At 39.3% G+C, this 15,490-nt stretch overlaps 1 protein-coding gene across 1 annotated transcript; it reads left to right on the top strand.

The window, feature by feature from the left end:
* The first annotated feature begins 2,839 nt into the window (after window positions 1-2,839).
* On the top strand, window positions 2,840-13,694 carry RIOK3 (RIO kinase 3). Its single transcript, XM_054284788.1, has 13 exons — window positions 2,840-3,012; window positions 3,748-3,869; window positions 4,692-4,837; window positions 4,966-5,070; window positions 5,621-5,730; window positions 6,440-6,583; window positions 7,454-7,581; window positions 8,497-8,682; window positions 9,164-9,323; window positions 10,330-10,410; window positions 10,499-10,588; window positions 10,887-10,994; window positions 12,086-13,694. Exons 1-13 carry the CDS (start codon window positions 2,947-2,949, stop codon window positions 12,185-12,187), a joined length of 1,548 nt encoding a protein of 515 aa, XP_054140763.1. The 5' UTR covers window positions 2,840-2,946; the 3' UTR covers window positions 12,188-13,694.
* The last annotated feature ends 1,796 nt before the right edge of the window (window positions 13,695-15,490 follow it).

The following is a 15,490-nucleotide window of genomic DNA, read 5'->3' as shown; positions in this document are numbered from 1 at the left end:
CTAAATGAGCCTGTCTAACTTGCTATGTTTAGCCTTTAAAGACAAGGTCAACAGAGTGCAACAGCTGAACAGCTGACCTGCACCAAGATAAATTAAAGTATTTTGGGTGCATCAGACGTGATCCTATCTGGTTTGTAAGGTAGTGGTCCAACACAGACATCAACTTCCAGTGCTGAAATGTTTGGTCCATCCAGGCTCACAGAGATCATTGATGAGCCACTGTAATGGATGTGTTAGAGATGGCAAGGTGAGTGATACAGCATTTCCACTTTGCACAGCACCTGTTTATGTACAAATGTCAAAAGTGCATTTGGCAACAAAGGCACACTTTGCATTGTGCCACAAATTCAGCCTGTAAAGCTTTAAAAAAGAGTAAGTAAAGTTTATGGATATCTGCAAAGACTAATGTAAGCATGCCGTAAGAGTACCTTTGACTTTTTATTACAGTGGGGTATCACTTTCATACAAAATATTACAGTGATATCTCTGAGCTTTTTGCAGTATTTCTTAGTACAAGTGGGAGACTGGGGCAAAGATGGTATATTTTCTTACAGCCAAATACAGAAGCAGGTCTGAATTCTTGTATGCCACTTAGAGTGAGAGATTAAGAATGAAGATGTAAATTTCTGCTAATGTTGTTTATCAGGACTGACTTGAATTACATACAAAGTAATCACTATGCAGCTTTGGAATTATTTTGATAATATGAAGGGATGTTTCTGCTCTATCTAGATTTTTAACTTTTTATTGGGAGGTATGAACGTGTTGCAAATTATTTTGTTTACACATCATTTCACAAAACATTTTTTTTTAATACAATTCACTTCAAAGCTTGATCCATTCATATGAGAAGTCATGGGATCAAGGCCTAATCAGGAAATATTCAAGAGATTAAAATAAAGGACTTCTTTTTGAAAACTTAAAAAACTTAAAAACTTAATAACAAGACATTGGAATATTTAGTTACTGTTCATGTCTTTCTGAATCAAAACCTACCACAACGCATTTTCTTAATCAGTGCTTGTACAGCTGTGCAAGAATAATGATTTTTCCCAGGGCAGCAGGACATTGCTTTGATATTCTGCTCATATATAAAGCTGTTAATTTTAGACAAAGAAGATAGAGGAGAGCATGACAGTAATCTTCACACCCAAAAGGCAGTTGCAAAGGAAAAGAAATAATCTCTTTTCACCAGAGCTAAGTGCAGAGAGGGTAAGAAACATGCTGGTGCTGCATCACCAGACAAAGCCACTCTCGCCAGCATTTGGCAGTGCTGTGGTAACCAATGAACCTGATGATCTTAAAGGTCTTTTACAACCTAAATGATTCTATGATCCTAAAATGCCTTCGTGGCACAAGCCTGTGTCACGCCTGCAGGTTGTGTGTAACAGGCTGGGTCCCTACCCTCTTCCAGATGGTTTGTCTTTTAGCTGGGAACTTTCTGGGGTAATGAACTCTGGAACAGTGTCTTAGGAGATTGTAATGCATTACGTCATTGCAGGTTGCTAAGGACAAATAAGAGGAACTTTGGCCGACGAAACTGATTCTTGCATGGCTGAGAATTGATATGAATGGCCTTTACTGAGCCTGCCTGGCAGTATAGGCTTTGCTAGATGTAAAACAGGGAACTTACTCCAAGCAGGCTGGGGGATGCCACAGAACCCCTTACAACTTCTGCCCTTGCAGCCACCCAGCTTTCCAGGCTGGTTTTCAGATTATCAACAGTGACTGTGACAGCGCATTTGTCTGACTGCAGACAGATACCTTCTACAGATGGTGATGAGCCAGCGAGGGGATTTCTAGGCATTACTTCCTTCCTTTAAGGAAACTTGCCCAAATAGACCTAATGTGTCATAGCAAAACATTATCCCATTGCTGCTGTCCTGGAAATAGGGCACTTTAGTCACAATACTATTTTCCAGATAAATATTACATATAAAATCGAGATGTAAAAGGCAGCAAGTCACATACAAAGTATTTCAACTTATATCTACAGTGGCTTACAGGACTGGGAAAAAATTTGTTTGTTTGTTTATAGTTTGGTTAATTTATTGTAATTTTTTTGTGTTCCTTCAGTTACTTCCTGTAATAAAAACAAATGCCAAATATTTCATTTCGGTTAGGTTGGAAAAGACCTCTGAGACTGAGTCCAATCTAAGACTAAACACCAAGTAGACTAGACCATGGCACTGAGTTCCATATCCCATCTTTCCTTAAACACCTCCAGGAATGGTGACTCCACCACCTCCCTGGGCAGTCTATTCCAGAGTCTAATCAACCCTTCTGTGAAGAAACTCTTCCTAATGTCCAATCTAAACCACCCCTGGCTCAGCTTGAGGCTGTGTTCTCTGGTCCTGTTGCTTGTTGCCCGGGTGAAGAGGCCGACCCCCAGCTGGCTCCAGCCTCCTTTCAGTGGTTGTAGAGAGCGGTAAGGTCACTCCTGAGCCTCCTTTTCTCCAGGATAAACACCCCCAGCCCCCTGAGCCGCTCTCCATCGGACTTGTGCTCCAGACCCTTCACCAGCTCCGTTGCCCTTCCCTGCACTCCATTTCATCTATCTGTTTTGCCTGGCTTACTGTTTGATTTGTTGGGGTTTTTTTCCTCCCACCGTTCCCTTGGTTACTTCCTGAGATAAAAAACAAACGTTAGCTATATAATTTCTCCCTTTCGCGCTACCACCAGCCCGGCTCAGCCCGCCTCTGTCCCTCAGCCCCCGGGTGGGTGGGGCGGGCCGGGCGGAGGTTCCGCCGGCAGGTTCCGCCTCCGCACGCCGCCGGTGCGGCCGCGGCCGGGCCGGTGACATCACCGGAAAGGCGGGTCAGCCCCGGCCAATGGGCCGCCCGACGGCCGCGGGGAAGCGCGGAGGACCCGGAAGGTTTCGCAGTCGGAGCGTTGCTGCCCCGCGGAGAGAGCCCACTGCTGCCGCCGCCCGCCCCTGCGTGCCCCATGGACTCGGTGGGAGTCGCTGCCGCCGCGCCCGACGCCGGGCCGGGCCCCGCCTGGCAGAGCAAGGTGAGCGCTGTGCCGGCCCCGCGGGGCCGCGCCCGACCCTGTCCCGGCTCCGGGGAGCCGGAGGAGCAGGAGGAGAAGCTCCGAGGCCGTGGAGAGGGCGCTGCGAGGTGGTGCCAGCGCCACCAGGGTGGCTGTCACTCGGTTGAACGACGAGAGCGCGGTTTGCTGCTACCGGCAATTATCTCCTTGGTGGTGAGAGCTGTTGTGACAGCCTGATAACTGAGCCGCTTCCCTCCGAGGGTGTTGGAGAGAGCGAGCTCGGTTATCCCGGCGGTAGGCAGCGAGTCCCGGCTTGCCTGGCTCGCCGTTCCCCAGCCCCGCCTCCCCCTATGAGCGAGGTGTTGTGTCCCTGTGCGGTTTTGAGATTGCATGTTTTACCGTGGCTGACATTTCAGGCCTCCAGGAGCGGGGCAGGAAGCTGGGCGTAAGCCACTGCTGTTGGGTTATTCCAAATTTTACCAAGGTTGTGTGTCTGCTTGTATGCAAACCTCCTGGGGAAGCTGTACCCCTGTCTCTAGAGGGTCCCGACACTGACAAACTGACGTTTTTCCCTTCAATCCCCGTTCTCTCTATTGAGTTTATGAAACTACTCTTTGAGTAGTTCCCCGAGTATCTGTAGAAGAGCCCTTACAAGATTACATGAGCTTATTTTGGAGCCAGCGATTGCTAATTATCCTGATTGTTGTGTTGCCACTGCACAAGTCTTGCTGACTTGAATAAAATGTTTATTTACAGTGTCCGTGGGGAGCCCCTAGCACAACATCAATATCATGTTCTCTTGCTGATGTCATGAGTGAACAGCTGGCAAAAGAATTGCAGCTGGAAGAAGAAAATGCTGCTTTTCCTGAAGTGGTTGCGTAAGTTTAAGTCCTGGATTAGTGCTCTCCATAGTTGTGATGCCATCTTCTCTCTGTTGCACATTTTCTTACAATGTGCTCAGTGCATAGCAATATGGTAAATGATTTGCCTGTTGCCCTTAATTCTGCTTCCTCTGATCTTTTTCAGTGAAGATGGCTTCCCCAGCTAAAAGTCTTCCTTAGATTCTCTTCTCTGTTGCTCTTCCTTCCTTATTGATGTTTTCTTTGCATTTTCTGGGGATGTTAACACAGTCTGTAAGCTATATTTAGAGAAATGTCAGAAATGGGTTTTTTCTACCCTTTTAGGAACTCTTGTCAACACTGTCCAATGTTATTTTGAGAACTATCAGGTGTATCACCTGTATCCTCCCACTACCTGAAAGTTCTAAACAAAGGCCAAGAGCTTACTGGTTCCAAAATTGTGCAAATTTTGGCTATCTTTCCTGTGAAGCAGAAAAAGCAACACTATTTGAGATATTTTAAACATATAAATAGGTATACGTATGCATACACCTATATGCCTTCTTTTTCTTTTTTCCTGAAGGACATCTTAAAAATAGAGCTTAATGCTTCTTGCTGAATGGTAAACAAGCAAAAATTTAAGTAAAATTTGCATCGTAAATGAGTAGCAAAGAGAAATGAAGTAATGATCTATTAATATTTAGTGTTGGCTTGGAGAGGAGGCAGACAGCTGAGATCCATTCCTTTCTGTCAGCTCTGCATGAAGTCTGTTGTATAGAGTGAGAGAGTGGTATAAAGCAGTGCTTCTGCTTAGATTGCTGTGTTTAATTTTTTAAAAATTCCTGTTTTCATCTTCTCTAGTGCTGCTGAAGGACCATTTATTACAGGAGAAAATATTGACACTTCTAGTGATCTAATGCTAGCTCAGATGCTGCAGATGGAATTTGACAGGGAATACGATGCACAGCTTCGGCGTGAAGAGAAGAAGATCAATGGAGATAGCAAAGGTACCTTCATCAGAAGGAATATTTTTGCTGTGGAGCTATTCTTGGCACTTAGCTTAAATTGGCAGAGCTATGAGGAAGTAGTAAATCCCTGATAATCACAGACATGCTTATTTGTTTTGTTTCTCAAGTCTCCATATCCTTTGAAAATTATCGGAAGGTGCATCCCTATGACAGCGACAGCTCAGAGGATGAGGTTGATTGGCAGGATACCCGTCATGATCCATACAGAGCAGGTATGTGCAGCTTTAAACAATGCAATTTCTTCAGCCAATAGACCTGAGAGTATGACAGAGTTAAATTAGGTCTTGTTTTAATGTGAGGAGAGACACTAGGTACATTTAAAATCAGGTCACCTCAATGGCAGGTGTCAGCAGGAGGTTGGGTGGATAACTTCAGGCTTCTGTCTGCCAGTATATTGGCTGAATCTGGCAAAATAACCAGTGTACATGGGAAGTATTGTGGCAAGTATTGTGCTCATCTGTCATCTATGTTTGGATGATGTGATTACATGTAATTTGCATATAATATCGAATACTCCTGTCATAGCATGCCAGAAATGTGTCTGACACCCCAGAGAAGACAGAGAAGTAAGTTGTAACATAGCCAAAAGACGCTGTCCTGCTTAGAATAGGAGAAGACTCTATTAAGATCATACAACTGAAGTAATTTATTCTGTTTTATAAATAAAATTATATTACTTTTTCAGATATTGTGGGACTTCTATGAGCATTGGTTATGTTTGTTTAGATGTAAAGTTTGGTTTCTTTTTCTCACTGCTGGCAGATAAACCTACTACTACACCAAGAAGGGGTTTCATAGGAAAAGGAAAAGATATTACTACAAAACATGATGAAGTGGTATGTGGAAGAAAAAACACTGCTCGCATGGAAAATGTAAGTGAAAACTTAGGGAAACTTAATTTGTGTAAAACTGGAATGCTGCAGTTCAGCCAAAGAACTAATGCTTGTCCACCAGTGCTGCTGGGTAGGGTGCTGACTTTTCTGTTTTCCCTGTTGCATGAAAGCAATGCAGTCTTTGCTTTATTGGTTACTCTCATTGGCAGTTTGAGTTTTGTGAGTTTTCTGTTTAAAAGTGGTTTGTTATTGAGCAATTCAAGGATTTGCACAGAACTGTTTTGGGAAAACAAAACTGTCAGCAAGTCTGGCCCACAAACTAATGAAACACAAAAGCTATTTTTGAAAACGATAGATGTTGTGTAATCTTTCTTCTAATTAATTTTGTCTGGTAAGCCAAGTAACTTATTTTCAGTCAATTGTTTGACTTGAAGCTTTTCAGTCTGTTTATCTTTAGTACATACCTTTCATTGTTTTTAAGATAACTGGTGCAACTTCTGTAAATAAGGAAATGTTGCAAGTGCTATTTTTTGCAGGATGTTAGGTAATCTCATATCAATTTGGGCAGAACTTTGAGTTCTGTGTTTAAAGCAATGTGTTTGTGCAATGTTGTCATTAAAAAAGTGAGTTTCACATAGGTCCAAATCTATCATGAGTTTTTCCAAAGCAGAATGAGAAATTTCTGTTTGTGCCAGCTTTTGGCATCTGCTAGTAACAATGCTTAAATTCCTATTATTTCTGCTTGTAGTTTGCACCTGAATTCCAAGTTGGGGATGGAATTGGGATGGACTTAAAGCTGTCAAATCAAGTCTTCAATGCCTTAAAACAACATGCATACTCTGAGGAACGTCGAAGTGCAAGGCTCCATGAGAAGAAGGAGCACTCCACTGCTGTATGTTTTTCATAACTACTCCTTTTCTCGTGGAATAGCTAAGCTCTGCTGGGTAACTTCTTGCAACATTCCATTTTTAGTAAAACAGCTAAGCAACATTATGTTAACATTGTTGAAGGAAATTAAATCAGCTAGCTCCTTCTAGAAAAAGGCTCTTTCTTTGAGCTGCATTACTGTGAGAACCATGTTGAAGTAAGAGCAAGCAGCTCCTGGTTTTTTTCTCTTTGTCTTTCCAAACTTGTCTCTTAATCAGCCATGTTGGAAAAACTGCCTGGAAGTTATTTATAGAAACATCCAGAGGACTAATCCTCTGCAGTTGAACCATATGGCTCTAAATATCTGTCTTCATAACAAGTTTCAAGAGTATGAGGTGACCTACTGACCTAATAATTTAGGAGTTTGCTTGGTAGACTGTATGGGTGAGTTTGAAGTAAGGCCTCTGGTAATTCCTGATGTGGACTTCTTCAGATTTGTGTGTTTTGCTTTGCTTTATTGTTACTTATATCAAAGAAATATAGTACTTGGGATATTGTGATTCATGATTTGTAAAGGCTTCTTGAAAACACTGTAGAAAGTGCTGTTGAGCCACAGTCTATATGGGCAATTAGTAAAATATTCTATGTGCACAGCTGATGGGAAACTAAGAGTATTAAATCAGTCCTGGAGCAGATTTGCTTTGCTTCAGGTGTTTGTTTTGGTTTGGCTTTTTTTTTCTCCCTACTGTCAGTTGAGAGAAATTTTATTAATATATTATTATTTCCATTTAGTTGAGTTCTTGTGATATATAAATATTCTAAACTCATGATAAAGCAAAGAATTGCTTTATTGAATTGAGTATTCATGTGTTGCCTATTAATCTTATTCTTGTAGGAGAAAGCAGTGGATCCTAAAACACGTTTACTTCTGTACAAGATGGTGAATTCTGGGATGCTAGAGACCATCACAGGCTGCATCAGCACGGGAAAGGAATCTGTTGTTTTTCATGCCTATGGAGGAAAGTGAGTATATTGTTTGTTACTGATGATAGCTTTAAGTACAAGAGATGATTTAAAAAGCAGAAAACACAAAAATATTTAAACGTCTGCACCTTTTTATTTCTGAGACTTAAAGGCTGTATTTGTGTATATGTGGGTAATAATAAAATCTGGAAACCAAATGATACCAACCATAAAGTAAAAGAATCCCCACTTTCCTCCTTGGAGGCTGTTAATGAATGGGGACAAATCCACTATGCCTTTCTGTGGAAAAATATGTACTCTTTTTATAAAAAAGAAATCTTGAGATTTTTGAGAGGCTCTTTCCACTGACCTGCCCTAGACCACAGAGCTGTCAAAAGGATTTTGGGCTACCTGGAGGTTGTCTTTCCATAGAGCTTGCTCTATTGCCAGCTCTATATTTGCAGCTTAGTGGAGGTGCTTTTTGTTACTTTCAGGTTATCTTGAGAATAGTGTTGGGGTACTGCTCATTTCTTGAATCCTTCCTGCCATACTGGAAAGATTAGAGTGCATTATGGCAACTGCATTGTGTTTAACTGACTTTAAACCAGTGATGTTTGAGAAAGAACTAATAAAACTCAAATACAGATAATGTATTTAGAGGTGTCAAGGGAGAGATTGGGAACTTTGGAATTGGGAAAGTTGGAACTGGGGAGATGTGCCTTAACAAATCGGGAGAGATAACCTATTTGATAAGCAACTTACAATCAAAATGCCAAAACCCAAACATTCATATGTAAATTTAATCATAGAATTTTTATAATTTTAAGCTGACTTCTAAATGTGATAGAAAATTAGATCCTCTCTTATATTAAAAATAGCTGTATGGGGCAATATATAAAAACCCAAACCCATGCATTTGCTTGTAAATATGTGAATAGTTAACTTTGTTATATATTTGTCTTTTTCCATGAGCAGTGCAACTGAAGATAAAGTTATTCCTCCAGAATGTGCCATCAAAGTGTTTAAAACAACTCTTAATGAATTCAAGAACCGTGACAAATACATTAAGGATGACTACAGGTTTAAAGACCGCTTCAGTAAATTGAATCCACGAAAAATTATTCGTATGTGGGCTGAGAAAGAAATGCATAACTTAACAAGGTAAAGAAAGATAAAAGAAGTGTCATTGCCAAATGCCTGTCAGTTTCCTGTTCTCTGTTTAAGGAAGATACTTTATGTCTGGGTATTTAACTTTTAGGCCAAAATAATATACAACCTGGCACAGATTGAATAAGCTCCTGGGTTTTTTTACAGTTTAATAAGCTGTGTCAGCATCTTCAGTGATTTTGCAGCAGAATTTACAGGCTCATGAAGTTAACAGGTTCTAGTTGCAAAAGTGATTAATATTTAGTGAGCATTTTTAGATTAACTTATAACTTCAGAATCTGAATTTTCCTGTGTAAAATACTGTACAATATATATAATTATTCAGTTTTTAATTCTTTCAAAGACTTTGTTTACTCTGGATCAGTTTTTTTACACAGCTCTCAGATTGCAAATGAGATAGCGGGAACTAGAACTTTGGCGGCTTTGAAGCTTTTGTTGTATTTTTCTTAATCAGTATCTATTTTCTGATCCACAGAATGCAAAATGCAGGAATCCCTTGTCCTCAAGTGGTTATCCTTAAGAAGCACGTCTTGGTTATGTCTTTCATTGGCCAGGATCAAGTCCCAGCTCCTAAACTAAAGGATGTAACACTTAGTAGTGAAGATATGAAAAAGGCCTACTACCAGATTCTTAATGTAAGATGATGCTGATTTCTCCTCTGATTCTGGGTTGTATTTTCTTTTAAGGGAATAACTGTAAGGACAAATGAGCACATATTTACTTTTCAGGATGCTTACATAATTGTCAAGATACGAAGTCCAAAGTCTTATTTTGCTGCTGTTTAATGTGTGACTTAGAATCAGTAAGACAGTATGCGCTGAAAAAATACAATTAAATTTAATCTGAGTGGAAAACGTACTGGAATTTGATGACAAACAGATGCTTAACAGCAGAGGAATTGTGAGCAAGTAGTTCTCCTTTTACAGAAGCAGTATGTGGTTTAGAAAATTCTCTCAAGTCTTTCTGGGCTTACCAAACCCTTAATGTACAATGCTTAAGCACTCTTCAGTGGATTGCCTGCCCCCTTTTCAGCAAACCTAGAAACTGGAGAATTAATTAGAACATTGCATGGTGGATGCTTTAATTTCCTATTATCTGCTTGGTTCAAACACACCAGCTGCTAACTGTCTACTCATTATTATGTTATAGATATTAAAAAAAAAATCAGGCAACCAGCCCCACAGCTTGGTAACAGGAGTGGTCTAGGTCTCAAATGAATGAGACCAGCGAGCAACACAGCTGGGTCTTAAGTGAATTTGTGTACTGGTTAGGACTCAGTCTCTACAACTGTGAGACTTTCTTCCCATGTGATAGGAGTGAAAATGACATCTATTTAGAGAATATGCTTATCTGTCTCCTGCACTTGGACTGCTCGGCAGAGCTGACTTGAGTTTACCAGAGTAGCTCTTCTGACTTTGCCAAAGCTAAGCTCAGTGATAAAAAGCTTAGTTTGCTGGCATTTTGCCAAAACTGCAATTCCCTGCATGGAAGTGTATTAAAGACTTAGGTAAAAATTATGTAAATTATGTGAGTGATTAGGGAAAGGTTGGTGTTGTTTTGGTGGTTTTTTTTTTTTAAGTCATGCCAGCAGTATTTATTTGGAGTATAGCATGCTTCCTTCATTAATTTGGTCCCTTGCAGATGATGCAGCAGTTGTATAGGGAGTGCAACCTGGTCCATGCAGATCTGAGTGAATATAACATGCTTTGGCATGATGGGAAGGTGAGTTTGTTCTTAATTTCAGGGGGGAAAGTTTTATCTACTGTGAAACACTAATACAAAGTGAATTGCTATTTCTCTGTGACTACAGGTCTGGCTCATTGATGTCAGTCAGTCTGTGGAGCCAACCCATCCTCATGGACTTGAATTTTTGTTCAGAGACTGTAGGAATGTTTCACAGGTAAGACCTCTTTGTCTGACAGTCTTCTGTTATGCTGCATGTTTTCTAAGATACAAGATATCTTAGATATGTAGAAGATTATTCTTGCACATTTTCCATGCTGATAGTGTCCCTCTCTGAAAGTGACAAAAATGTGGAAAAGTAAAATTATACCACTAGAAGTGAAAGCTTCTTTCAGTTACATTTATCTGTGGGTCAGCAAATGTAATTTTGGGTAAATGTAGTAACTGGGGAAAGTCAAAGGAATATTTTGTTGTGTGTAGTAAAGTGTTTAATGTGTGCTCTTTACATGGACTAGTTCTTCCAGAAAGGAGGCGTGGCAGAAGCACTTAACGAGCGGGAACTCTTCAACGCTATCTCAGGTTTAAATATTACAGCTGACAATGAAGTAGACTTCCAAGCAGAGGTATGGCTTTCTCTGTCTAACAATTTAAATTTGGTTAGCTATGGTAGCTGTTATATTACCTTAACTTTCCAGATTTAGTTTATGTGATTGCTGTGAGTAAAATTTCAGAAGTCATTCTGCATGTCTTTTTAAAACCTTGAGTATTTCAATTTAGTACAAACATTTCCAGAAACTCAGATTGACAGACCTCTCCACCCCCTTTCCTGATCCCCCTGCTCCCAGGCAGAAAAGACTTCATGTTGAATATAGTTGCTTCATTTCAGCATTAAGGCAAATCTAGTGATCTGCTTTAGTTTAAGACCTGTTGTCTTGCCTTACATATGTTAAAGGTTGTAGAACAAAAAGAAAGTTGGGTTAAAAATAGTAATTATTCTACTGCTAATTTTTCATGGTTTAGATGCCAATTTATTTGAAATTAAAGTTTAGGCTAGCATTTTTAATTTTGAAGCTTAAAATCATGCTAATGTAAATATGGACTTAGGAATCTGTGGTCGCTTGTTGCCTTTTAGTTTTCAACATTTGGCTGTAACTGCTCAAGGCCGGTGTCCAGATATCAGATTTAAAAAAAAGCTACTTGTCAAACATTCCATATTTTCTATTAAGTAAGGGCAATGTGGCAATTCTACTCTCCTTAATTACTAATGACATTGCAGGTTTGTGCTAGACCAGCATGGAATAGGTGGGAGCTGGTAATTAGGTGACTCCTGGGGCAGGTGGTCAAAGTAAGAAAGAGATAAAGGGAACACAGTGCCACAGTGCCGCAATCTCTGTGTCATTGGAGAAAGGCACACTTCTGTACTTTGAGGAATACAGCTGAAGTCTTAAGAAATCACCCAGTCCTCTCTGGTGCATTTTAGTTCCGTAGCTTCAAACTGTAAAGGAGTGCTGCTCATTTTAGTGACTTGTTGAGAACAGATATTTCAAGGTGTACCTGGCTGTATTTGAGCTGTTACATGGGACTGAATCTTTGAAATAGCAACATTTTACATACCTGCTCTGGCCTCAAAAGCTACTTTTTAATTCTCTTTAGAAGCCTTCTGCTGCTGGCATGGTTTTATGATTTCAGCATGGTGTTATTTTTGGCTCTCTAGATTGAAGCTTTGGAGAAGATGAATGAAGATCACGTGCAGAATCATGGAAAGAAACTGTCAACATTTTCTAGTGATGGAGACCCACCTATATATGATGAATAGCACTGAGTTTGTAGCTGCTGACGAAACAAAACACAAATTTACTGCTTCTAACTACGTTGGTGCAGTGGTAAATGTCAACTGCCAATGTCAAGAGAGTGGTTGGCTGGGAATACCAAAATGGAAAACACAGCAAGCATATGGTGATGCCTCAGTGGTTTGCTTTTTTTTTAACTTGTCCCACACATCAGGTTGGCACTGTGAGAATGGACTGTCACTACCACTTTGAACAGACTGACAACTTCACCAATTGCCCAGTTACATTAGACTAATGTAGCTCAGATGGTCATATTTTGCATGATTCAGAGCTTACATATCTTTTAGTCTAAAAAAATTAATTTTAAAATCATCTATATTGTCTGAAGTATCTAGTGGGAAAGCACACTAGAAGAGTCCCTCTCTTTTTTTTCCTAATGCAACTTGGAAAACTAATGAAATATTGTTTATGGACACAGTGTTATTCTATCTCCACCAAGGGCAAAATGAAAAGGCAAACTATGCACTGCAATCATATGAAAATTTTAATTTAGCAAAGTAATATATTTATAAATGCAGAAGTCTGGACTTTTTCATTTGAAGTACAGGGAATGTGGCTCTAATAATCTCTGTAAATACTGTTGGGTATTATATGGGAAACATATTTGAAATCCAGCCAGCAGAGGACTTCCTTGGTGACATGCCAGGAAATCCTGAGTCAATGATGTATAGTAAAGAGTCAGTTCAGGTAGCTTCACTCTTAATACACAAATGGTTCCAAGAACTTGGTGTAAGCCAAAACCAAAACTATAATAATCCTGTCTATACTTAGAACATCAGTTTGGAGCATCAAATATTCTTACCCTAAAGATAATCACAGACAAATATAAGTATTCTTTTTGCACCTGTAAGAAAAAAAAGCTTTGTTTAGAAATAATGATGACTGATACTGGTTTCCACAGTCTATTTATTCTTAATGTCAGTCTTTTTTTTTTTTTTTTTTTTGGTGAGCATCTTCTATAAATCTACTGATGTTTCTCTCCAAAAAATGCATTTAAAGATGAACTGATGTGGTGGGATAGTTTGGAATTAAGGAATTCTAATCAACTTCTTTTTAACTGATTTCTGGTTTCTAGTTTCTGATGCTGCTCTTTATCAAGCAGAATATAGTGATGCTACATGTGACCTCACAGTGTGCTGTGAAAGTGACTTTTTAATCTCTTTTTGTTGGAAAACTGGTGGTGAAGTAAAAATTTAAGATCTTGTGGTGGTATTCTTGCATGGTTCTTTGCATCACGGAGGCCTTCATTGATCTTTGGTGCTTCACTAGAGCAGTCTTAAGGGGGGTAGGACCACACAAATTCCTTACAACAATATAAAAATGAGTCTTTGGGTGGGTACTACATGAACAGTAAACAACCTTGGTTTTGCCAGTTTCACACTTGGATCCTCTTCCTTTTTCTAAATCAGACAAGTATCTTGCATTTACTCCTTACTTTTGAAATAAAGGAGCTTGTATCTTTCAGATCCTTAAGTCTGTTCTGAATTTCTCAGTGAAATAGTTTCCCAAAATAATGGTATCAGGGAAAGGACAGGCTAGGTACTGCAAGGGAAGTGCTAACCTCTTTAGGAGGACTACAAGCTGCTGTTATCAAGGATATCCAGATATCCTTCAGAAGAGAAGGCTTTTTTTTTAAAAAAAAAGATATTCCTATTCCCTGCTTATAACTAGTTTTAATATTCTTAACATTTGTTGGGGGGTGGGAAATATCTCAGAACAGTTATTAATGCCTTAAAATGTTCTTGTACAAGGAAGTTTTTGATTGTTACAGCTATTTGCATGAAGAGAGAGGAAGAAGGCAGAAATAACAGGAAGCAAGGAGGGTGTTTTTTGAGCTATTTGAAACAGGTCCCTCCTTGTATCTCTGTGCTTGGGCCAAAGCCTCCCTTGTTACTGTCATTTTTAATTTCTTGCTGAGATCTGTCTAGCACAGGCTTAAGAAAACCAAACACGCCCAAAATAAATGAAGCCATTTTTCTTGAGTCTGATTTAAAGCTACTGGGCCCAAATATATGATATACTATATATTATACACTATATACTATATCTTATATATTAATGTATTTTCACTTTGAGCAGTAAAATTGGCTCAGGAATTTGCTTTGAGATTTTAAGACACCTGGGCATGTTTCCAAGTAGTTGAAAACAAGAATTTGCTAAAAGAAGCATTTTCCTGGACTCCTTTGAAATAAAAGGTTCCAGGATTATTATTGGGCAAATAAATCTTAGTTTTGAAAATGGGCATTAAGGTTTATTACTATCAGATGAGTTACAAGTTGTATGTGTTATTTACTCGTCTGCTGATTTCCCCTCAAAGATACCTCAGTTTCTATTGCAGTTGTAGGAAGTCCATGCTGGTTTTTAGAGAAATAGAAAAGGGTAAATGTCAGTAGAATTTCTTACATTTTCACCCTGGATTAACTAAACTTCTGGCTAGAAAGCAATAAATTTTGTTACTTTATAAAAAATTGTAAACTTTAAGGTACTTCAAATGCTTTGGATATACTGGTCATCTCCAGTTAACAGAATGGTTTGGTGATGCAGGAGGGTTCTGCAGAACAAACAGCTCATTATAATTCTTAGTTGTGACTTTAATATCTTTATGTGAAATATCTTTAGTATCTGATGTGAAATTAGTGCAGGTGGACTGACTGGGTCACAAGTCATCCATTAGTTGTTTCATGATACTGTATTAATATCTGGTACTTAAATTTCTATTTCTCCCATATGAAACTGTGCTACCATTTTAATCTGAAATTTTTAAAATTGTTATGATCTTAGTCGTTTTTCCCCCCCTCTTTTTAAATTTTTCATTTCTAAACCAATAAGCGAGTACATAGTTGATATTCTCACACAATTTCTAGATTGTAATGCAGGGCTTACAGCTGGTGAGCTAAGACATTAGCTAGTGCATCAACAGAAAAATCCCATTGCTGTTTCGTTGTCCAAACTGAAATACATGCTCAGCATAAATGTTGAGGACCAAGCCACACTTTGACTTCAATAATGCTTCATTAATATTTTTCCTGAACTATTTTGCAACACTAAAAAGCAGTTTCCCGCCAAGGAGCAGGATCAATAGTGACAGTGATGAAGCAGTAATTGTGGACAAATAAAGGCAGATCTCAGAAGCAGTTGTTTCCTTTTTTTCTCCACATAAAAGTTTTGGGTTTGTTTTAGGTTTCTTGGTTTTAAGATCATTATAAAGACTGGGCCAAAAGCCCCTGTCTGCTGCTATGGCCTCCATGCTTGGCTGAGAAAGACAGTGC

The sequence above is a fragment of the Melozone crissalis genome, unplaced genomic scaffold (genome assembly GCF_028551555.1).
Source record: "Melozone crissalis strain CALT ecotype California unplaced genomic scaffold, PUWL_Pcris_2 ptg000042l_1, whole genome shotgun sequence".
Classification (NCBI taxonomy): Eukaryota; Metazoa; Chordata; class Aves; order Passeriformes; family Passerellidae; genus Melozone; species Melozone crissalis.
This window is presented reverse-complemented; position numbering and strand designations above follow the sequence as displayed.